This window comes from Grammomys surdaster, unplaced genomic scaffold (genome assembly GCF_004785775.1).
Source record: "Grammomys surdaster isolate TR1022 unplaced genomic scaffold, NIH_TR_1.0 196, whole genome shotgun sequence".
NCBI lineage: Eukaryota > Metazoa > Chordata > Mammalia > Rodentia > Muridae > Grammomys > Grammomys surdaster.
Window position 1 is genome coordinate 3,473,939 of NW_021604641.1, and position 23,510 is coordinate 3,497,448.

Sequence of the window (23,510 nt, forward strand, 5' to 3'; positions counted from 1 at the left end):
CTCTCTCTCTCTCTCTCTCTCTCTCTCTCTCTCTCTCTCTCTCTCTCAAGTAAAAATCCACCATTAGCACTCAGGGGTAGAATGAAAGCATGAAGTCTGTGGCTCTACAAACCACTGCTTCTTTGGGACATACCAGTGGTTTGCTAGTGGTAGTCTGCAAACATGGAAGTCTATGAACTGGAGGGCTCTTTTTTAAAGAAAAAAAAAGGAAGTTGGTGGCTGCTTTAAACTTTATGTTTCTTAGTAGTCATAAATGCTGTGTTAGCCAGCCAAGTCCTGAAATGGGAAACAAGTGAGGAGAACTGAAGAAATGGAAATGGTTAGCTCAGAAAACTAAATTTTTCTAGAAGGGTTTGTGGGAATCACTGAATAATACATGGTTATGCTGAACAATAGATAGCTCCTATGCTATCCTCCACCCTTGGATTTAACATGAATTGTAAGTTTTGTTTGTATCTCTGTCAGGAGCCTCAGGCTTAGGCAGTGTGAGAGTAGTAATGGCAACTTGGATGTCAGCTGGGGTCGTTGGATTATGCTAACACGAAATGGCTCAGAGGACCACTCTCGCTAGAGTGCTCATTCATAGCATTTCAAGTTTATGATGCCAGAGAATTCTTCCAACAATCCCTTTGCCCCTTTTAACTGTGCTGGACATTAAGATAGGCTAATGGGTAGAGGATTTGGGATCAAACAGCTCACCTTCAAATTCTATAGTTACTACTTAATGACTCTACCACACAGGGGGAATTCATTAAGTTATCTAATTAATATTTTTTTTGTGACTGAAAAATAAGATTAGTACTTCTTAATTTATACAGTTTTAAGGAGATGTTGGGATGGAATATGACTGGCGTGTAATGGTCCTCAATTTATTAGTGTCTTCCAAGAGATGCCCCAACTGCCATGTCCCATTGTTACCTCTCTAGGAGACTGTGGCTGGATGTAGATATTGTAAAGCTTTTTTGCCCTAGAAATTCTGCCCCTCTGTGAAGCAATTTTCTTGTAGGTTTCACATGCCATCCAGAATTTAATGTTCTCATCACTGTGCTCCAATTTTAAATATGCTGTGTACACTATTGGGCCATCTAAAAGTAGAATAAAAATGTGATTATTTTCATGAGTTACCATTAGAATTTAAATAACAATTCATGCAGTTTAATACAGAAGCCCAAAGAAGAGATCTAGAGATGCAGAACAAGTGGATATCTTCTAAGTATAACTTTATCACACACACACACACACACTCAGGTCTCAATATACCTGAATTATGTTCAAGGATGCCACTAGTTGGTGAAGTTACCCCTTTGTTCTGAGTCACTCAGTGGAAAATGTTTGTCATTTTAGATGTGCCTATGATGGAATGGTCATGAGATATCATAAGAACACACACAAATGACTTAAGCTACATAGGCAGACAAAACTCTCCTCATAAAATTATATAAAATATTTAAGACCTCACAATAAAGTGATAGGTAAGAACTAGGTTAACAATTTGGCAAGTCAGAGTTGGGAGGAAACTATCCAAGCTATGTATGAGTGATACTTTGATGAGCTAGAGATGTCTGGAGTGTTTCTCAATGTCCAATCAGCAGGAGAACAGGAAGATGAAGAATTGAACATCATATTTGTAGTTTATGGTTCAAGCCAGAAATAGGGACCAAGTAAGGAATGGAATCCAGAGGGATGTTGAACATCTTCTCAGAACCTAACACAGGGCAATGTGTTGTGTTGAACATAACCATGAGATGTCACTTGGTGCTTAGATGGTTATCTTCAGTTCTGGTCTTGAACAGCTCCTGGGGTGAGAGGATGAGTTCAGAATGGGAGGATTTTTATTCTGACTCCAATTTGCAGGAGCTTATGCTCATAGATTAGTCATGCTTTCATAAGTTCAGCTTATTACTCATCATCCCGGGGACCATCTAGCATCAAGGTTTGAGATGAATACAGTGAGACTGACACTAAACTCCTTTTGGTGACTGTGAAGTCTTTGGGTACATATGAGACATTTAATTGCTAAATGCTAAAATGATGAAGCAAATTTCAATCAATGTTAATAGAATTATGTTTATTCAGACTGAATATGAGACCATTTACAGATTGACAGTGTAATTTTTTCTTTAACAAACACTCGCTGCATCATTTAATATTTGGAAGTTGATGAGCTTTGAGGTCAGTACTTGTTCATGAAATTGTTAACCATAGATTGTGCCATAAGTGCCCAATATATTCTAAAGTTTAGAATTTTGCTAACAAAAATATTGATTAGTATCATTAGCTGTCACGGGAAATAGTGATACTCAAATGGGATAGAAGTGATGAATAAAGTCATATTTTCGTGCATCTTCATGGAAGACATTATTAGATCAATTTCTTAGGATTAGAAAATCAAGCTACTTGATCTTCATGTGGGTCTGGAACAAACGGAATATGGACTATCCAAAAAGCTTTTGCCTGTACATGGGATATGGTTTTCTAGCTGGGCTGCCTTGTCTGGCCTCAGTGGGAGAGGAAGCTCCTAGACTGTCAGAGACTTGAAGTGACAAGGTTGGGGGTTCTTGGTGTGGGGTCCATCTGCTCAGAAGAAAAGGAGGGATAGGGGAGGGATAGTGGGAAGGGGGTGACTTGGAGGGGTACAGTGAGTGGAATGTAAAGTGAATAAGTAAAATAGAAATTAAATAGTTAACACACACACACACACGCACACACACAGATAAAAAACTAACCCTAACTCTAACCCTAACACCACTGAAGAGATCAGGACAGTTACACATATGCATGTTCATTGCAAGCAGGCCATAGGAAATTGTATTGCATTCTTTGAACTACATATGTCAAAGTACACAAAAGTAATAATCCTAATATCATTGAAGAGATTAGAATAGACACATATGCAGTGTCATTGTACATATGCCATAGGAAATTGTATTGTACTTTGTGAAATGCATATGTAAAAGTATACGAAAGTAAAAAGAGAACAGTGTTCCCTTACTAGAACAAACCACATCCATAGCAGAGTTAACTAAATTCAGTTGAATATGAAAAAATACAGGATGTTCTGGGAAAAAAGACCTTGCCTTTCTTCTTTAAAACACGTATGTGTAAAGAAAGAAACCCAACTCCTAACACCATTGTAGAGATTAGGACAATCAGTTATGCATATGCATTCTCTTTTTTTTCCTGTGTTTCTAATCAAATTTATTATTTCCCCACTAATGAATGAATTTGACATTATTTAAAAACATTCCATGTTAAAAATATTGAAATGTTTCATTGTCTCTGTAATCATAGGTATCATTACTCTTGTAAAACTTCAGAAACTGATAATTTAATACTAAGTGAATGAACAGAAAAATGATATTTATGTAAAGAGAAACAGCAATACAATGCTATTTAGCACTTCAAATGACATCTGGCAAGTTAAACATAGACATGAAGCTCTAGAATACTTTATGATACTGATCAACTGTTGGACACTATGCGAACAATCTAGATGGTATGAATTTAGAAATGATGATGTTTAGTGTTAAGAAAACATGATAGATTAGTGCCACAGTGCTTTTGAGGATAAACACTTAACCAATAGATTGAAGTAACGATCTACCAAACTACCGAAGGCTCTATTGGTTTCCCTAAGAGCCTACATACATATTGTGCACTCAGTTCAGGGTCCATTTGCAGCACAAATAAAGGTCGAACAAGCAAAGACCTTTTCTCTGAATACAATGCATGACAATAAAAAATGTGGCTGTATCTTCAGACAGAAATGTTGAGAAGAAGTTAGAGGTTAGAAAGTCATTAATCATAGGCTTTATACTTATTTTATAAACTATCTTATATACTATTAAAAGGCAGCACTGAAACCAATCCAAACAAGCAAAACAAAACAGAAATGAATAAGTAACAATAACAATCAAAAGATCCTCTTTCCTGGTCATCAGCCATTCAATTCTACTCCCATTACCGTTTGTTAGGGAGATAGGAAGTTCCTCGTTTACTGAGAGAATGGTTAGGATGGAAATACGAGGTTAGTTCGTAGAGTGTTTGCTATCCATTCAGAAAACTCACAGTTCCATCCTCAGCATTGAGTAAAGCAGGTATGGTGTGGGCCTATAACTTTAATAATTGACAGATAGAGTCAGGAGAATACAGTGAATTCATCTCCAACACAAACCAAGTAGCCTAGGCTAACTTCTCTCATGAACATTCATTTCCTGCTTGATATGGAATCTTTATAGCTAGAGGTTATATACTTTCCAGAAATTAAATTACATCATACTAATTTTATATAAATATCCAAGCTTAACAAGTTTTTACTGACTTTTGAGAGGAACACTTTATGTTTTTAAAGCAATCATATTTCTTCTTGCTGCACTACATTTTTTGTCTTTTCTTTTTTATTCAATATTTTATTTATTTACATTTCAGATGTTATCCCCCTTTCCCATTCTCCTCCACCCATTAATCCCCTATCCTATCCCTCCCCCTCCTTTTTTGCTTTTATACCATTTTAATTACATGCAAGTATTAAGGTCAGTTCTAGGTTGAGGAACTAGCAATACAATAGATGCACATAGTCAAGGAACAAGCAAGACAATAAACCCAGATAGTCAAAGAACACACAGGACAATAAACAGAGTCCTGTAATCACTCCTGTGATCACTATTTCTTTTCTTTTTTTGTTGTTTTTTTTATAATTTATTTTTTCTCAAGTCATAATTCATTCACACAGGGGTTATAAACACAGAAAGGCAGGATGTGGGGAAGGGAATGACACTGGAGTGTGGGTGTTCAGGGGGAATACAGATATCTTCAGAACCGGGTATCGGCTGGGTGAAGGTTCAGGGGACAAGTCACTATGACTCTGCCTATGACTTGCTTGTCCTTATCTAAGTTGGTATTGTCTGCCAAAGCTACCTATTTACAAGGTCTATGACTACTCAGGCTTGTAAATTTCCACCAAAGCTGCCTGTTGACATTAGCTTATAGCCATCTGTTTCAATGTTTTTTCCACTGAGACCCAAGACTTGGTGTTAGTATACATGTATGACAGCCCGATTGCTGATTTTAGGCCTATGGCTGATTTTAGGCCTTCAATGTGTAAGCAGGGCTGCCCCTGACATCTCCTCCCTTCTCTAAGTATAGAAGGGTTGTGGCAATTCTAATCTTGCGAAGGCAGGGATAGAGGTCTGACCTCCAGTATTTGAAGGGGACCTTGTAATGGCTCCAGTCCCCCTGTCGTTGTCCAGTGAGGCATGAGGGCCATACCCATCCTGATGTCTTTTTCCTGGAGAGGGGATACTTTTGACATCAACCCCTATGCAGTCAGGCTTGTCCCTCAGGGAACCCAGAGAGATATTTTTATCTTTTATTTATATTCCCTTGCAGTGCTTAGCCTTGCAGTCTAAGCAAGAATTCAGATCGCCTGTCAGAGGGGGTTCTGGGTGGTCCCTCTCTGCTTGGTCTAGGGGCAGAAGTCCCCCCTTTTAGGTTGGGTGGAGATGGGTTTTGGGAACATCCTGTATAAAGTAACAACTTCATCTTGAGTCTCATGGTCCTCCATAGCTAACTTATGATAATGTATCTGAGTAGGTTTTGCTACCAAATTATTTATCTGTTGTATCACAGAGTTAGTCTGCCTATTTGAGGGCCAGGGACCAGCAGAAAAAAGCAAAAAGAACCCAAATAATGGTCCCAAGATGGGAGGACATAGGGTTGACAACCTTGGAGAGGCTGAAAACCAATTCTTGTACCAACATTCATCTGTCTCTTTCTCTCTCTGATTTTTCTTAGGGCCTTCACTGACTTATTTCATGCTCTCTTTAACCCTCCTTGTCTTGTCTATGTAAAGGCAACCTTCTTCTTTAAGGGTTGTACACAGTGAAGAACTTTACACAGCCTTTTCTATTGTAATAGAGTAAATCAAGTCCAATAAGGACCTTTGAGATTTTAGGAGGTCTCTTCAGGCAGCAAAACGAGGGATTTCTTCAGATTAGTGATGTCAATCTCTAGCTGTTTGAAGTTCTTGTCAGTGGCCCTTCAAAGGTCTGAGTGGTACAAGTTCGGAGGCCAGCATCTGGATTAGAACTTCTAATAGCAGACATCACGGGTGATTCATTTTTACCTGGGATGCTGCCTGAGTTAAAGCTCCTGGGAGTCCCTCTTTCTCTAGGTTTTCTGGGGTTGGGTACACAGCTGCCGCCTGTGACCTGCTCTATGCTCGGGCCCAGACCCATGCATATGCATTCTCATTGCCTTTATGTCATAGGAAGTTGTATTGGATTCTGTGAAATGCATGTTTTGGAAAAGATAACATTTTGGAAGAAAAGATCTTGCCTTTCTTCTTTAAAACATATATGGGTATTGAGGTTTGTTCTGTTGTTATGTACTGTAATGTTAATTTCTGTACCAGAAGATCTGGGCCTAAGAGTGACTTCCCTTGTTTGTGGGCTTTTGTTCTACAAACCTTGTTCCTGATTTAAAACTATTGGTTAAATAAAGTTGACTACAGCCAGTTACTGGAGGATTAGAGGTAGGTGGGTTTGGAGTGACCTGGTTGGGGGAGAGATCAGGAGGAGAAGGAGGGAGGAAGGAAAGGAGAGAGGCATCCACTAAGAAAAGAAATGAATGATGAGCACATGGCCAGGAAAAAGAGCAAGAATCTGGGGTACAATGCTAGAGTAGTAACCAGGCCAGCAGTTAGAAGAGTAGGTTGGGGTTACCTCCAGTAATTGCCAAAGTCAAATAAAATAAAAAATAGAAAAGAAAAGAAAATCAAGCTACATGCTTCGTTGATTTTCACTGATTATATCAGCAGTGAAATAAGAAGAAAGACAACATTTTATATTCAGGGAAAATAAACAGATAGAGGTAGGTACCGTTTATGAAACTATCAGGTTTGAGGGAAGTTGGTAATCTGCAAATGTAGGATGGGACACAGAGACCTAGAGCACGGCTCACTGTTATGTGGGCAGTTGCAGGCTGTAGTACAATAAATGGAAGAAGTTTGAAAGAAACTTCATCTTGGCTAACAGTACAAATCATATGAGGGCACAGTGTGCATAAATATGTTACCTAGGAAGTGACATAGTTAGACATTACTACCCAATGGGAAATATATTGTAACATAGTTCAAATAAGAAGTTTGTTTTCCCACTGAAATGACTTAATGATAGTCATGCCTCACCATCAGCATTGAAAATTAGGAGCTGAAAAACACAGTTATGGTTATTAATGCATGTTAGAGAAACAGCTAAAGATGTGGGCAAAGTAAAAAATAAAACAAACAGTCATTACTTCTTTAATAAGAAAATTTGAAAGCTCCAAATTCTCAGCATGCATTGAAATAAAGTCTTATTAACATGAGTAAATTTATATAATTGGTACTTAGAAGAATGTTGACTGAGGACTTAAATAGGAATAGGAAACCAGGACTTCGAAATAGAGAAATAAGCTATAAATCAGAAAATAGATATTGGTAAAGTTCATAGGTCGTTGAATGAGATGATTTCTGACCAGTTGGACAGGTAGTTGACTGAGGTGAGAATATAGTCTGGAAGCCAATGTTAGGTTTTATATTACATTTAAATGTGTATTTATTTTTAATCTTGAATTTGTACTAAAATGTTTCTAAATTCTTACTCCACAATCTACCTGTACCTATCTCTGCTTTCTTTAGCGTCCCTTTTATGAGAGATGAACAAATACCTTTTTCTCTTTGGCTGAACTAATGGTTTTATAACTCCTGACATAGCCATATGCTTGCTAATGAAACTTTTTCTGAATTGATTTTTTTTTGTATTTCCCAAATGGCAGTATTCTATAGGTGGTAGATGCAATGTACTGAGTACGGGTAGTTACTATAGTAGACCTACTATTCTTTTCTTTCTTTCTTTCTCTTTTTAATAAGGACCGATTTAACTTCATTAATTTATTCTGCTTAATCAAGGTCGATTATCATCAATATACAAAGAATTTTAATTAAAGGAGAAAGTGTATGAGTGAAAGCCACACATTTTTTGATAACTAGTAATTTATAACACAAAATAACTCATCAGTGTGAAATTCAGAAACATGAAATACGCCGAGATGTAGGAGGCTGGTTATCCCCAATGTGGCCTTCTCATCGTTCTTCTAAATGTATTTAATTCTTTCTCTCTACAGTATAGGAAATGGCTATCGCTGCTACCTTTTTGCTCCAGGAGAAAATACCTATTATCTGATTTTGTCTGTGATTCAGGAAAGAAATGGACTTAATCTCTCATTTTAATGATTTCACAGTTTTTGTTTTTTGTTTTGTTTTCCTGCACAGGTTTATTTTCAGTCCTGCTCTTTTAAGAGGTCCACATTCCCTTGTCCCACTCACCTCTATACTGCCTCTGCATTCTCACGGGTCAGTGAAAGTTATGCAAAAGTGCATTTTAAGGTGGAAGCAGAAGTCTTTTACCCTCAGGTGTCTCATTTCTTCCCTTTGTCACAAGGTGAATAAATCTAGAAGAAAGCTACTCTTTTAGCCCAATGCCATAATTAAGGCATGGAACAGAGTTGCAACTCTCCTACCTCAGTTGCAATATATTGTGAATGAGAGGACAAACTTCTTTATTATAATCAAGTAGGATTTTAGTGATATTTATTGTTTCATCATAATTTTGCAAAAGCTGACCTAGACTACTGGAACTCATAAACTATTTCAGACATGCTAGTGTGCAAAATGACTATGCCTACATATTTGTTTTTATTTTATTTTATTTTTTTACAGACATCTGTGTAAAACAGGTAAATTTTTGTCCCAGAATGCTACCTAGCTACTTAAGCAAGCAGCTAGAATAACATCTGTGCAAAAAATTTCAGGAATCTTAGTAAATGTTAAATGGAAAATCAATTTGCTTAGTTTATAGTTCTGGTGATTCATACCAGAAGTGAATTACAAGGTGAGATGTTTTTCCTAAATTAGGCAGTAGTGCTACAAATAGCCTATTTTGAAGTTTGAAATGAACTCAGGAGACTTGATGCTGCTTAAAAGAGTGAATGAAAGAAAGGCCAGGACTAACTATTTGAGAGGATAAGAAAATAAGTTTGTGTCATATGTTGCATATGCATTTTCCTTTAAAAATGTGGGTGGTACCTTTAATAATCTCTATATTGCTCTTTAAAAAGTACTGAGATTAGTATGTCTGTGCACACAAAGAGACATGTGAAAGTTACCTTGATGGTGAAGGAACATATGAAATTTTTTGAACTGAGTCAGAATAGTGTCCTATCTTTCCAATTTTGTGCTTTCTGCATAAGACAAGTCTTAATCATGCTTTAAATCTGGCAGGTGAGATGTGGCCACGCTGAACATATACATGCTAAAATATGTGCAAACTAATTTTAAATTCTTGTACTCTCAGTCCACATCACTGGGTACACTAAAGTTTATAATTCTACTAGAATTTCTACAATCTTTTATAGCACATCTTCTGTTTTTATTAAAATTTCCGTTTTGTAATTAGAGTGCTTTCTTTTCTATTCTCTAGAAATGTTAAAGATACTATTACACTGTTGTATTATCTTCTGTTATTTGGACAATATTTTGAGGAACATGTGTAACCATCTTAAATAAAGCTTCAGTCCGTTTACCAAATGCTCCATTGAGAATGTTATTAGAAGAAAAAGTTTTTTTTAAATTAATCATGTTGTTATACCCTACCAATATCATCCCATGACTCAAACGATAAAGGCTAGAGCTTTTGACTGTAATAGCCGGGCTTACCCAACACCATACGCTACCCTCCCACCTATGTTAGTCACTCGTAAATGTAGTGTCTGAGACATGTTCAGATGAACTTCTCTAAACACACTTCATAGTTATGTGGCTTGTCACTCATTTATATAGTTTCTTTCCAATGTTGCACTTTATTCTCCAACTAAGACTTAGTTTATAGATCACAGCTCTGGGAAAAGTTCTCTGAATTCTCATGGTTGCAGAAATATTCTGTTAGTTGACAAACACACCTAATACAAAGAGAATCTATAATTCCAATAAGTATATTATGTTCTATTTATTGATTTCCTCGCATTCAACTGAGAAGCTAGAAGAACCAGGACTGCAAGTTATTAACTACTGTATATAGAGTTCCTATTCATGTGCTGGTGGGTAAAATATTTTATAATCTATGCTTCTGTATCCTTCAGGATTTTACATTTTTATAGACCCTCATATACACCTTAAAAAGTAAAGTAGGCTCTAGACATTCCCTGTGCAGGAGGTACTGAAGACGTGGGGATTATAATAGTATACCATTGCTTTTCATCTTCTGACAGTGGGGAAGAAAGTGCTGGCTGAACAGCAATGTCTATAAAAGGCCATTTCTTTTCTCACTTTGACAGGTGAAAAAGTGCATGAGAAATTGGAGAAGACAAAAAGTGCTAAATGGAAAAGGCTGAGGCAAAGTTGTATAGTAATATAAGGTGTGATGAAGGTAACCATGGCAACAGCAATGGTTAGCAGACATTAGGATAAATGGTAGTGTGGGAAGCTGCCAATCCTGAGTGGGAGGCAGGAAATCTCTCACAGATGCAGAGAGCTGAGATAATGCACAGAGGGAGCAACAAAATCCACCAGTTACTTCTCATGTCAGCTCTGTGCCATTATGTCAATAAAGATGCTCCACCAGCCTGATGGTTTATCAGTAGGGAGAGATTTCATTGCCTTGAGCAGCTTACCAATCCTACATTGTTTATTTCAGTATTTTAAAAAGATTATCTACCTGTAATTATGATACATTAGAAGGGAGAGTATAAAGTACATTTAAGTATAATTTTGACCCAAAGTAAAGGTTTAATCCTAGCTCTTATTCAGAATGCCTGCCTATCCAGAGTATCAGTGCTGGGCAGCTGAGCAGGACACAGGAAAGTCCACAGCTGTGCTTTCTGAGTTAAAATGATCTCTGCAATCATTTTAATGATCACTCAACAATGTACAGTTGTCACCTGCTATTTCTCTGATATTATAGCCCTAGAATTTTCCCAGAGAGTTACTTTGGCTACTTTTGTACTGGCTAAAGTTTTTCCAGGTTCTCTTCCACCTTTGCTTCCTTTAGTACTTTACATTTCCTAGTTGCTTTTACCCCATTATCCCCTCTCCTCCCTGTCATCCTCACTGTTAGCTGTCATCATTGGACACTATAAGCTGTGTTTCCCACACCTTCTTCCTGCTCCTGACCATATATTTCTTTCCCATCTCTGTTATTTGCATTTGTGTATGTGTGTGCGTGTGTGCGTGCGTGCGTGTGTGTGTGTGTGTGTGTGTGTGTGTGTGTATGCGCATACTTGCATGTTGGGAACTGGCAAAGTAGGCTAGGCTGGGTTGCCCACAGGCTCCAGCACTCTACCTGTCTTTAGTTTTCCTAAACTGGGATTGTAAGTATGCACAACTATGCCCAGGCATTTTCCTTATTTTAAAATGGAGGCTCTGTGGATTGAACTCAGGTCTTCATGCTTGCAAGGCAATTTACTAACTGAAGTGTTTCTATAAATTCTCTTTTCTGTTTTTCTTGAGAGTCTATGTTTTTAAACTGACAAATAGTGACAGTTCTTAGTATGTTGCACACATGTGATGTTTTAGCTTATATATACAGTATGTAATGATTGGATTAGAATAATTGACATATTTATCACTTCAGACATGTATTATTTGGGAGCACTCAAAAACCTTTTCTCCTACCTATTTTGAAATGTTAAATTATTTGCCTTCACACATAGTTATCCTAATGTGTTGCTTTAGAAGCTATTCTCATCAAATCACCCCTTTGTGCCCCTTCTTCATTTTTTCTCTGCTCGTCATTCTCTCATACACTTCTCAGAAGTTGGAGACCAAATTGTATTCTCTACTGCTTTGAGAATAACACTTTAGATTACACATGTAAAGGAGAACATATAGTATTTGTGTGGTTCTGACTAATTTTATTTTAAAATTCTTGCTGTGTGTTGTATGCGTGTGAGTGAGTGCTGGATTAAACATGTCAAGTGGAAGTCAGAGGACAATCTAGGGTGTCAAGCCTTACTTTCCAATGTGTTTGAGGTAGGATCTTTTATGTCCCCCAAGGTTTGAAGGATCCTTCTGTCTCCATTTTCCATTTTTCTATAGGCATGCTTGGAACTACAAGTGTTTGCCACTGTTTCTGCCCATATGTGTGTGTGTGTATGTGTGTGTGTGTGTGTGTATGTGTGTGTGTGTGTCCCAGAGTCCTGGGGTTGGGGAGGCTCCCAGGACTCAATGTGGGTAACCTTATTTCAAGTGCCCAACAGTGGGGAGATGGAACTTGAAGAGACCTCCTCCAGTAGTTAGACAGAGTCCCCAGTGGAGGGATGCAGACACCAACCCACCTTCAAATATTTTCACCCCCAAATTGTTTCTATCTAAAAGAAAAATACAGGGACAAATATATATATATACAAATACACACACACACACACACACACACACATATATATATATACATATATATATATATGTATATATATATATATTCTTGAGAGTCTATGTTTTTAAACTGACAAATAGTGACAGTTCTTAGTATGTTGAACACATATGATGTTTTAGCTTATGTATATAGAATGTAATGATTGGATTAGAATAATTGACATATTTATCACTTCAGACATGTATTATTTGGGAGCATATATATGTATATATATATATATATGTATTAGCCCACACTTTTGATCAGATCTCTGCAGAACAACAAAGATGTACTGTCTTGTAGTGATGTTTTATAGACAAATAGATGATTTCTTAATTCTTAATGATGATCTTATAAGAATTCCTAAAATTATATTAGTAATTATTAAGCTCTTTTGTAGTGTAACTGCTATTAGGTTCTCTCTGATAATCAAAACTGCAATGAGAACTCTGCCAGTCTTCAAATGTCATGAATTAATTGCTTCTGAGATAGCTAGCAGGCATCTACTACTCAGCGCTTTCTAAGAGGTTGTAAAACCATTAATCACATACCATAAAAAGTGAACTAAAGATTTACTATAGGTACAAGGACAGAAGATAAATTATTGACTGGGTGTGTCTATGCAAAACTTCACTAATTACTTAATCACAGAAGTTATGTTTTTAAACTCTCCATCAACCTGTAGAGCTATGACAGAATGTTTAGCCAGATGATTACTCCTAAGGGATATACAAGTAAACACTCTCTGTTGTAAATTTCTTATTAGATTTATGATTTGAATTTATGTGTAGACTTGTGATGAACTTTTTACCATGTGATCATGTATTCTGAAAGTTGTGCAAGTGCTGAGGACAAAGAGAGGAGAGCATTCTCCTTATCCCCCTTTTCTTAACACTACTCATCCCTCCCTTTCTTGGTTTATCTTTTCCTTTTTTATCCTCTCATTCCCCTGTAAGCCCTTTCCCTCTTTTTCTTTGAGAGCTTTCATAGAAAACTTTTTAAAACTTAGAAATAAATGCTAAAATCATTTTTCAAAGTGTCCCCCCCTCCCATTTTGCCCTGAGACTTCAACTAGTAGGCTGAAAGTTGGAGCTGCCCAATTCCAGTAGAGACTGAACAAAAGATACTTAGTCTCCTGCTGTTTTATTTATGATGAGATACTTTAAGTTTTCTTGCCTCAGAACTCAGGCAGGCAGTTTAGTTACTGCAGCAAAGTGACTTAGACTTAAGAAAAGTAAATGTTTTATACAGCAACCCTAAATATCTCATAAGACCAAGTGTTATCTCCACCAGTACTCTTCCCCCACTGCTGCCTCAAAAAGAACCAGAAAAAAATAACTGCTGGTGCAATATTTACCATTATTAATGATGAATAAAGACAGTACTGTCATTGTTTTCTGGTTTTATGTATCCATTTTTGTTTCTTCCTCTCTTGTTCATATTGTGGCTTGGTGATTTCTTTGTACCAACAAAGTTAGATTCCTCTTTCACCTTCACATTTTTGCACTATTTTGTGAAATTTTTGTAGTTTTGTCCATTTTTATGTTGGTAGTCATCCTTCAGTTTCTATAAACTTCTCTCCTGGGCATCTCTTGTAGAGCTGATAAAATGCTGTCAAATTTCTTGAGTTTTTGTTTTCTTTAGGAATGTTTTTACTTCTCTTTCATCCTTGGAGGATAGCTTTTCTGGGTATAATAATTTTGGTTGAAATTTCTCTTTTACAGCTTTGATTATATAATGCCATCTTCTTCTTGTTTGTAAGATAACTACTGATAGATCTGCTATTAATCTGTTGAGAATTCTTTTTACGTGACTTGCTGCTTTTCTCTTGATGCTTTTAGGAAAGAACTGTTTATTTATTTACTTGCTTACAAACAAACACAATTAGCACACATACATATATACGTACACACATGAACATGCATACTCATGCATGCTTATATACTTATATATATACATATTTGTATGCATCCATATACACACACATACAAATGGTGCTTGGAATTATATTTACAGACTCATGTATGATATGCCAAGGCTCTACCATTGATCTTTAGAGCCAGTCTCTTGTAATTTATGGAATTTGCTTTTTCTAATTTTGACAGTTTGACTGTAGAATAGTTTGTTACAGAGGAAAGAATAAAGATTTGCTAGTCAGCATCCTTCTCTGTCCTTTTATCTTCTTATTTTTACATCAAAACTTATGTAAATTACTTTATATATTCTACCTTGCTTCCATTATGCCACTGTAAATGCTTCTGTTTAGATATCAAAATGGGCTCTACTATAACCTGATTTCTTTTCAGTCTTCAACACAGCTCATGACACTTTCCTTGAAAGAACTGTATCATTTGGCTTCCATAGCAACACACTATTTTTGTTCATCTTTAATTTATCTGATGTTTCTTTGTATCCCCTTGTTCTTCTTTTCAAATTGTGGAATATCACCTTATTCCCAAGCACCATATCTTTTTCTTTCCTTTTTATCTTAACTCTTCTAATAATCCTTGGCTCTTGATGCCCATTATTTCCAAGTTTGTCTTTTCTCCTGAGTTCTGGTCTTAGACTGGCTTATTGCATTAGTTTCCCTTCATTTTTTCTTCAGAAAAAGCTGGGGGATCGTTTGAACATATATTGACTTCTTGCAAAAGTTTTTGGTTAATATTCAGGGTAAGTTCATTCACATGGTCTCACAAGGCCTTAGGCAGATTAAGTATTAAAATGTCTTTCCATTATTTGCAGACACGATTCTCACATTCTTTGGATCTTTCTGACATGTTTTCCTTGGGTTCATATCCAAAGGCACATATCCAAAGGCACAGATGTCTACTTATTATGACTCATCACTTTATTCAAATCTTATTCCTTCTGACAGTTTTATTCTCTCTCAGAGATTCTGGCAGTTCTACTCCTTCTGACATGTTTTTTTTTTCTTGTCAAAAATTCTCATTTGAATTATTGTAGTCTTGAACCTTCTCTCCACATCACTTGATTTTATTTTTTCAAAGCAGTTACCACTTTATGGAATTATGCATTCATTTGTGTTCTTGTCCCTTGTCTCCTCTGTTTAAGTGAAATACATGGGCTCAGTGTATATATACTTACTTCATATCATCCTCATGTCGTCCTCCACATATTTGGTAGAATTGTTTGAGCCATCAAAGTGGTCTTTTTATTTGTATAAAACAAGACATATCAGCAAATACCTTCTATTGTTATCTTTTAAAAATTAGTTTGCTCCCAGAGGTAGAAGGTAGGCTCCCATTGCTGAAGACAGCATGAACCACAGACACAGGATCTCCCTGAGGACCAGCTTTCATGGTACAAGAAGGTATCATGTAAGCTTTCATAGGAGGGATGCATCCAACAGTACCACAACAACAACCAGTACAGCATGATAATTCTAAGGGTGCAGTAGTGGGATGCATATCTTGGCAATAACCAATAATAGTTTTCTAATTGAACTTAATACCCACACAATAAGAGTGAATCATACCTGGTACTGAAAACTTAGCCAATTATCCAGGGCTAATGAAGTCATGAATCTTAGAGAAGAACCTATAACTGCTACTTTATTAAACTAGCATACTATCTATCTACATTGTAAATATTTTTGCTTATACCCACAGATTAAATGTATTCCTCAGCTCCCATCAGGATGTCAGGTAGTGCATGCTGACAGGAGCCTGATATAGCTGTCTCCTGAGAGGCTTTGCCAGAGCCTGACATATACAGAGGCAGATGTTCACAGTCAATCATTGAACTGATCAAGGGGACCTCAATGGAGGAGTTAGAGAGAGGACTGAAGGAGCTGAAGGGGTTTGTAACCCCATGGGGAAAGCAACAATATCAACTAAGCAGAGCTCCCAGGGTCTAACCATCCAGTCTGGGAACACTAATGGGGAGACCCATGACTCCAGCCTTATTTGTAGCAGAGGATGGCCTTGATGTGCTTCCATGAAAGAGGAGGCCCTTGGACCCATGAAGACTGGATGCACCAGTGTGGGGGAATTTGAGGGTAGGGAGGTGGGAGTTGGGGGGTAGGTGGGGGAACATCCTCATAGAAGCAGGAGAAGGGGGGATGGGATAAGTGGTTTCTGGGTTGGGGAGAATGGGAAAAGGGGATACCATCTGAAATGTAAATAAATAAAATATTCAATTAAAAAAAGAAAACAATGAAACAGTCTTTTCTATAAAGGGTTGCATAAACTTGGTGCTTTCCAATTTCCATTTTTATAAAGCCCTTTGGTTTAATGGCATTGTGTTGAATGTAGCTATTAATTAACGGTTTTCCAACAAATATTTCCTTTATTAATTTTTCATTATTTCCTGAGGCTCTGACTAACACATTTCATTTCCATGTGGGTTTCTGATCTATACATTCTTGGAGTCTGTGTATTAATCTCTGTAACAATTGAAGTTTGCATATCTTAGCATGGAAGATACATTTTAGTGTCATTTGATAGTTGAAACATTCTTACTCCATAGAACACAAAGTGTTTGCTTTCTTAGTTTTGCTAGTTGACTAGTCCTATCTGTAGGGTGATTTATTTTTTAAAATCACCTTTTTGATTATGTGTTGTAGGATTTTTAAATGAACTTCATATTAATTTGACTTCATGTTTCCACTGGCTTTATTAAGAACAGTATGATGCCTTCTTGCCCTCATCTTTTTTTGTAAACTTTGCTTATTCTTATGGCACTATATCTCTAAATTACTGAGTCTAGCTAAGCAAGTGCCCACTTGAGATTTATGCTATATATTCATTCCATTCATTTTGTCAGGTTTTCAGCACTGGCACATAAATTGACATAATAAACATAACTTGATATGTTGATCTTACCTTACTTATTTATCTTTCATTGAACAATAGTACATGCCTACAAGGTACACCTGATACTTTTAGTCTCTCAGTGAAATGTGAAATGAATAAGCAATATCTATTCTCCAAATAATTTCACAATTTATTGAGCAAGATCCTTTGCAAATAAATTCATTGCCCCAACTAGTTACAATTAAAAGAGGAATAACTAATGTACTAACAAAATAGGACAGAAGAATATTTCTAAGTCGTTTTATAGAAAAGGTGGAACCTGCATTTTAGTTTTAAGGCTGTGCAGGATTGGGTGAGGATAAAATGGACAATGAGCAAAAGCCTATAGCAGGAGAGTTGTTGATGTACAAGTATGGGATGGAGCAGTTGCCACATTGGTGTCAGGTGTGTTTCATAAATGACATAACTAGAGGGGAAAAAAGGAGGGGCAGGATCAGGTGTGGGAGGAGATGAGGATGATATACAGAGGGCCAGGAAATTGAAAAGAGGTGTGTAGCGAATGGGGGATGGGGAACTGGGGGTAGCCACCAGCAGGTCCCAGATGCCAGGAAAGCAAGAGGCTCCTAGAACTCAACGGGGATGACATTAGTTAAAATGTCCAACAAAGGGAAGGGAGTACCTGTAGAGACCATATCCAGAGGTATATCCTTAGGCCTTGCCTAAGGCCCCCAGTTGAGGGATAGGCCCACCTGCTCATCTCCAGATTTCTAACCCAGAATTGCTCCTGTCTAAAGGAAATACGAGGTCAAAGTGTGGAGCAGAGACTGAAGGACAGGCCATCCAGAGACTGTCCCATCTAGGGATCCATCCCATATACAATCACCAAATCCAGACACTATTGTGAATGCCAAGAAGTGCATACTGACAGGAGCCTGTTATAGCTGTCTCCTAAGAGGCTCTTCCAGAACCTGACAAATATAGAGGTGGATACTCGCAGCCAACGATTGGACTGAACACAGGATCTCCAAAGGAACAGCTAGAGAAAGGACTGAAGGAGCTGAAGGGATTTGTAACCTATAGGAAGAACAACAATATCAACCAACCAGACCCACCAGATCTCCCAGAGAGGGACCCATGACTCCAGCCACATATGTAGCAGAGGATGGCCTTATTTGGCATCAATGGGAAGAGAGGCCCTTGGTCCTGTGAAGGCTCTATGCCCCAGTGTAGGAGAATGCCAGGGCAATGAGGTGGGAGGGGATGGGTGGGTGGGGGAGCACTCTCACAGAAGCAGGTGGAGGGGAGATGGGATAGGGGGTTTGTGGAGGGGAAACTATGAAAGAGGATAACATTTGAAGTGTAAATAAATAAAATATCCAATATAAAATTTAAAAAAATTTTCAGAAAACAAATGGGTTAGGGTATCATGGATCCTGAATACTTAGAGTTTAGACTTTTGGTAGGAAGAAAAAGAAAAATGGCTGTATTTGGAGATGTGTATGTTATTACTAATAAGAGAAAATGGCAATTATGTTTTTGTGCTCAAGATGTACCATTCATCATACCACATCTTTTATGTTTAACCTTTACAATAGTGTTGAATAGAGGGACGATATTATTCTCACTTTAGATGTCTGGAACTCTGAAAGTGAGATTAACCTGGCAATGCTGTGAACATGAGTTAGAGCTTGTAGTAAAAGTGTTTGGAGAAGAATCAATACAGCTGACTTAACAGGTAAGTTTCTGATCTTCCATTTAAGTGGCCAAAATTTTGGTGCAAAGATGTAATATTCAATTCATGATCATGCTGGCAAGTTACATCAGAGAACTATGAATGATACTTGATAAGTAATAAAAGGCATAGTTCCAATGCCCTTTCAAATGAATGAAAGAAAGAAACTATGAGACACACACATTTTCAGTGGAGTGGCTTACAGCTCAAGATAGGTGATTAGGTGGTGCCCTAGATCTGGAGATGTACAACAGGAGGAGAGGAGCCTGAGAGTCAGAGCTAGAGGGACTAAGGAATTCTAATATAAAAAGCTAAGAGTCAAAATTTCGAACCTCCCACCATTGGTTTGTGAGTCAGAAATAACAGATGCTGTATTAAAGAATGTTCTTGAGGCTATGAGAGCAGATAGTGTCCTAGGAACAAAAAGGTCCTCAAGAGTGACAGGATGTACTGTCTAGAATAACCCTGTGCACCCACTAATTGAAATACCGTAGCACTACAGTTATCTTCTGTTCAAAGTCAGGATTTCTAAACAATTCATTATTCACAAAGAGCCTTACACAAGGAAGTTCCTAATAAAGAGTTTACGTTCATAGATAGTTATGCTAATAGGTTAATAGATTAATAGATAGGTTAATAAGGATGACACTGTTAGAAAGGAAGTGAGTTCAGTAGAAATTTGAGTACCCTCTACTTTAAAAAAAAACTTGTCGTCTTGTTATCATTTTCTATCATCTACCAGTTTTTTTTTGTTCCAAATATAATAGACAGTTCCCTTGAGTATCCCTCATGTTTTATATTAACTGCATTGAGCTTCTAAAGTTATGTTTTTGCCTACATAGCTATGACTTTTTCTTTGTATCACTTGAATTCCGATGTTTGTGCCATTATACCCAGAATCAGTGGAGTTAAAGACTGAAGAGCTCTACGGAGCTTTAGAATGAGGCTTGAGGTTGTTACTTTTGACAGCACTTAGAACAGCAACTTTTTAATAGTTTCCAAACACTAACTTTAGCAGGCTATGGGAAGGCAGTATATTTCAGTATGTGTTACTATTTCAGCATATTCCCAATGGGTTTTATACATATACTTGTGAAGAATAGAGACCCACAGTGACTAATCCTGTTTTAATTAACACCAAAGAAAATAACAGTGGTTGGCATGACAAACTATTTTCAGGTTTTCCATTTTTAACTGTGTCAGTTGCCGTTTAGAAGGTGGTGAGCAGAGCCACATTTGTCATCTGGTACCCCTCCCCCACCGCTATGAATGTGAAACAGGCCACTCATTAAAAGATGACGTGTATATTATACTCACATTTTGTAGCCATCAGACTTTCCAAAGATTGTGCCCATTTTAAAACTTCATCCAAAGTAAGGCTTTGAAAAGAAACAAAAGCACTGATTGGGCTAAATTATTATCAAAGTTGTATTGAACTAAATAAATCTATGCTACATTGAGAATAATAGAAAAATATAATTTACATTGCTTATTATCCTTTGATCTTTTATGTTTTCTTTTTCACTGAATTTTAAACTGTGAAACAATATAAGAGGTACATATTTGAGATTATAAAATAAATATTAAAGATAATTGTATAATCTTGTTTCTTATTTCCAGTTAGAATTGTGATAGATTTAGCTTTTGTTATGTATATGTTTGTGTTTTTAACCAAGAAACTATATTTCCCAGGCCCAGTTTCCATGTCTATGTTCTTGTACCCATTATATATGTGATTATTGTGATCTTACTCTTAAGATACAATTATAAATTAATCATACCTAGAACATCTTGGTGACAGTGCAATATTTTACAAGGGGCCTTTCAGAGCTTGTATAGTTAGTCTAAACAATTTTGAGTTTTTCTTATTTTTCCCAATTAAAACTATATGCAGCCAAGCCTTATATGGCAGTATAGCTGTGGCAATTTTGTAGGGTAGAAGAAACAGACTGAAAACTGATAGAAGGCACACACTTTGAAAGTTTCAGGCACAGACTCCCACATTGTCTCCATGGGATTGTCACATGTTTTTGTACTACTGTCACTTACCTAATGAATGCAGAGTTTTATCTACAAAGTTTTTGTTCACATTTTCACGTACTGTCTAGTACGTTTGCAGTGTCTTACTTGATATGTATGTACTTATGTATTAAATTTCGAAGGTACAATATGTCGAGTTACACTTGACCTAACAGGATCAACAAAGTCACACTTGGAGGTGTTGGCTTGAATGTTTCATTTTGGATTGTGTTGGTGAGCTTCATGAGGTAATTGGCAAGTGACCTTGCTTTCTTACACACAAATTACTTTATTTCCCTTTATCAAGGTCTCTAATATAATCATCAGCATCCAGCTCCTGCTTCACGTGTGTCTTTCCACCTTTTGTACTGGCATATTATAAGAAAACTGAAGCTGCAAGCCAGACCTGCTCCTTGCTGCACTGTAGAGTCAGCCTTAATGTTAATTCTTCAAGGATAAGCATCAGCATTAACTGGTTATGAACATAACAAAGGCTTAAAGAAGTCAAGTAATCCAGAACATGGAACAATATTAGTCCTGTAACAACTCTGATTGTCCTGCCAGCCCCGTGGAGACTTTAACGTTGACTTCTAGGCTGAAGAGTACACTGTGCTGAGTGCTCTCAAAAACATTTGCATGAAATTATTTCTGACTCATTGTCTTTTTCACTCACTAGAACTTCAGAGGAATAGGCTAAAATAATGCTTTCAATTTCTTGAAGTGGGAAGTGGGAGGCGGGTTTCTTGCATACTTTTCCATCTCAAAGATTTCCTTTTAGAGGAAAGACTAAAATCTCCAGTGAGGGGACAAAATATCCCTGTGTTGGGAAATTGTTGCGAAGCAAATGTCTTTGCCTTTAAGATTTATGAGATTTACAGATGCAGACCATGGTTGGAGAAACTTCATTTTTGCCCTTGTTTATTTTCTGTCTCACAGATTTTGTGCTGGCCCTCAGAGTTATTTAAAGATTATTTTAAGCACCTTTGCCACCAGATCAATTTGAGTTTCCTGATCTGAGTTCTCTAGTTTTGTGTCGTTTCCCGTTTCCGGGCAAGGGAAATAGTGAAAAGCAATTAGACCTGGAGGCTTTATTAAACTTTTGGCATTGATGCTTAGTGTCTGAGGGTTGGAGAATACAATCTGTTTGCAAGACATAATATATCTCCACACCTTAGTTTTGTTATTGTCTCTATATCTGACAGAGTTATTATGAATGTAAAATGTCATATCAAATGACCTTAAATATGAATTCTCTTTTTCTGAACTCCTCCTTTCTATTGAGGGTCTACAAGGCAAAGAAGAAGAAATCCAGGGTCTGATTGTGATAGGGCTTAGGGATAATCAATAGAAGAAAGTTATTTTCAATCATTAAGTTACGTCTTTTCCATGGGTATAAATGCATGGTTTACAAAACTTCAACTGGTCACTAGAATTTTGAGCATTGGGATTTATCACCCACCACTACATCTACTTTTCTTTACCAAGCCATCGTTTGTGAGCTTTTGAGATTATCCTTACTTTAGTGGAAGGTCAAGAGTTCTGATCCAATGTGTTCAGAACTGAGGCCTTTAGTGTGACCTAGGTTAGGCATGTGTAGTTAGTTTAAGAGGGTCAATCTACAACCTGTGAATTCTTTGTGATAAACACAACTGTTGCTTATCTTTCCATTCACACTTTACATTTTAATCTACCAGATCACAGAGGGGAAAAGAATGGATCTTTACAATAAAATGTATCCCAGATCAAGAGGCATAGGCAGTAAGATCACAAAATTGGAGATGGCCTGGCCTGTATGGACAGACACTGTAAAAAGCAAGAAAACAAACAAACAAATCACAAATTCGCCTGCATTTAGAGAAGATTGCAAGGTTGACAGGCTTCTGCTCTTGTAAACCCCCGGAAGGAATGAAGGAGTCTGCCACTTCTTTTAAGGGGTTTAATTATGAGAATATGTTAGATTAAAAGTCCTTTTAATATAAACACCACAAAACTGTATTGTAAAGAATGTTTGTAACATATCTCTACAGCAAATTATCAAATTTTCAGGTGTACACCATGAATTATGGAAATGAATTTTAGTGTGACACATGATTGTTTCTCTGATGGAGTTTCTCATGTGTGAATGAACATTTTACTTTCTCAGCAAAATATATTTAGAGTAAAATATATTAAAGTAGATATGCACCTATTTATCATGTGACTAAGAACTCTTTTAAATGGCCATGACATTTAAAAGCTACTTACTTTGAAGGGAGTCTCTTAGATTCATCTCTGCATAGCTTACAAATCCAGAAGATATGCCTGCTCATTTTTTTCTAAAAAAAAAATAGTATATGGATATATAATTTAGTCAGGTAAAATGGCTGTTTGAGAGAGTCAATTTTCAAAGAACATATAAAGTCATAAATCAGAAAAAAACCCATGAATTCTTAAAGTTGCTAGATGTCACTATGGGTCATGAAGGAAGAATAGGGAAAATGACTCCCTTCATACATATTCTATAAGTGTATACATGTTTAGATTTCTCAGTGACTTTGG

General features: G+C 36.9%; 1 protein-coding gene across 1 annotated transcript in view; it reads right to left on the reverse strand.

Annotated features, from left to right (window-relative positions):
* Rgs13 (regulator of G protein signaling 13) overlaps nucleotides 1-23,510 on the reverse strand; it is a 30,169-nt gene that overhangs the window by 1,268 nt on the left and 5,391 nt on the right. The window contains exons 3-5 of the mRNA XM_028769972.1: nucleotides 23,217-23,287; nucleotides 20,271-20,332; nucleotides 919-1,085 (exon numbers count right to left, since the gene is read on the reverse strand). Coding sequence (XP_028625805.1) covers nucleotides 919-1,085; nucleotides 20,271-20,332; nucleotides 23,217-23,281 — 294 coding nt within the window. The 5' untranslated portion in view covers nucleotides 23,282-23,287. The remainder of the gene's footprint in view (nucleotides 1-918; nucleotides 1,086-20,270; nucleotides 20,333-23,216; nucleotides 23,288-23,510) is intronic.